The 2,015-nt window shown below is 44.8% G+C and overlaps 1 protein-coding gene across 1 annotated transcript in view; it reads right to left on the bottom strand.

Annotated features, from left to right (window-relative positions):
- The window catches only part of rnf8 (ring finger protein 8, E3 ubiquitin protein ligase), a 9,224-nt gene that overhangs the window by 5,752 nt on the left and 1,457 nt on the right, over positions 1-2,015 (bottom strand). Inside the window, 1 exon segment of the mRNA XM_020604060.1 lies at positions 1,632-2,015. This exon segment is cut by the window's right edge and continues 16 nt beyond it. Coding sequence (XP_020459716.1) covers positions 1,632-2,015 — 384 coding nt within the window.

Genomic DNA, 2,015 nt, shown 5'->3' with positions numbered 1-2,015 from the left:
CCTACTCGATCCAACCGCTTTTAGCATGTCTTGCCGATATTAGGGCCTGTATGTCGTTAAATTGTTTGAAGTTAAATGATGCTAAAACGGAGGTTATAGTGTTTGGCCAGAATATGTCTGGCGACCCTCTTCCTGTAGACTTAGGCTTTTTGGGGCAGTATGTGCGATCGGTGGTCACTGATTTAGGTGTTAGAATAGACTCGGATTTGAGAATGGAGAGCCAGATAAATGCGGTTGTAAAATCTGGATTTTTCTATTTAAGGCAGTTAGTAAAATTAAAACCCTTTTTGTCGCGGCAGCATCTGGAGACAGTGATCCATGCGTTTGTTACATCACGCATGGATCACTGTAATGCACTGTATGCTGGGGTTGGTCAATCGGGGCTTGCCCGCCTCCAGAGGATCCAGAATGCTGCTGCTCAGTTATTGGTTGGGGGGGCGTAAGAGGGACCACATAACGCCAGTGCTGGCATCTCTCCACTGGCTTCCGGTGCGTTTTAGGGTTCGTTTTAAGATTCTTTTATTTGTTTATAAATCCTTAAATGGGCTGGCACCATCTTATCTGGTGGAACTTTTATGACCGTATAACCCGTCGCGGTGCCTTAGATCAGCTTCTTCTGGAGGCACCGAGGGCCAGGCGGAAAACTAGGGGGGGATAGAGCCTTTGCTGTGGTGGGTCCAAACCTATGGAGTGCGTTGCCGCTTTATGTTAGGCAGGCCCCCTCACTGTCTACTTTTAAGTCTTATTTGAAGACATACTTGTATTCACTGGCGTTTGACCAGGAATGAGACTCTGTCTGTAGTGTTAGTGTTTATATTACTGTTTATAGCTTTTTATGTGTTGTTTTTTTATATTTGTATGATATGTTAAGTGCTTTGGTCAGCTGCGCTGTGGTAAAGCGCTATATAAATAAAGTTGAGTTGAGTTGAGTTGAGTCTTTGGGTTCTGAACTGTTTTTCGCACAAATCAGGCAAATCTTTGGCACTGGAAACTTATGATAGAGAATTTTTCACTATTTCTGAAAAAGTATTCAATATATTTAAAAATAGTGTAAATAAGTGTTATCTCCAGCCTTGTTTTCGGGGTTTGATTCTGATGAATTTCTCTTTCAGAAAAAATTAAGCTGTTACTTAAATTGAAAAATCAACTGGACTAGATTTTTAGGTCGAAGACATTTCACCTCTCATCCAAGAGGCTTCATCAGTTCTGCCTGACTGGCATCGAGTCAGAGATACCGTATTTATCCCCATCGGTGGTGTTTCAGTCTTCTGATGCCCAACAATGTCCCCTAACGACTGAGTCGTTATAGCCCAGTATCGGTGAGCGTCGTTACTTGTCTTTGAACCCTCACCTGTGGACTGATGCCTATTGTCCTGGTGGACATGTTTGGGCAGAGATCTCAAAATAGAGATGGGTGACAAGTTGTGTCTTAGTCCACCACCCCTATTTAGTGAGGGCATATCAACTCTGTGGATATCAACATCAAGTTCACTCATGAGGATGCCAGAGATGACTGTCTGGCCTGATTTTTTTCAGCTTACTATGACCTGTATGACTGACAATCTGCACGGACCTGTTACTTAAATGTAATGACAACAGGAGAAGACAGACTAGGGCAAGGTGCAACGTACATCTGCAAGCTGCCTAGGTCACAGGGCTGGTCTGTTTCCTGGACTTGTCTATTGGGTTCAGTTTGCTCTGGCTGGCAGTGACTGAGCCTCTTCTGGCGTTCCACTGCAGATGGAGGACAGGGCTTTGCAAATGACTTGTCTGCATGAGAGCCGCGGTAGAGCTTGGGCTTTGAGGTAGATGGCTCAGCTTCTTCCACAGTCAACTTCCTCTTGGGCTTCTTGGCAACACAGGGTGCTTTAGCACCTTCTTTGTACACTTTTGCCAGATATTTTTTAATGTCTCTGAGGGGCCTCTGGACAAGGATGTAGTCAAACTCCACTGGGGTTCCAGTTACAGGAACCCCAAGTTGTATGGAGTCTCCGAGCCTGAGCTGATGAGCTTCG

The sequence above is a fragment of the Monopterus albus genome, unplaced genomic scaffold (genome assembly GCF_001952655.1).
Source record: "Monopterus albus unplaced genomic scaffold, M_albus_1.0 scaffold63.1, whole genome shotgun sequence".
NCBI classification, from domain to species: domain Eukaryota; kingdom Metazoa; phylum Chordata; class Actinopteri; order Synbranchiformes; family Synbranchidae; genus Monopterus; species Monopterus albus.
Note: the sequence above shows the minus strand (reverse complement) of the source record. Positions and strands in the feature narration are given on the sequence as shown.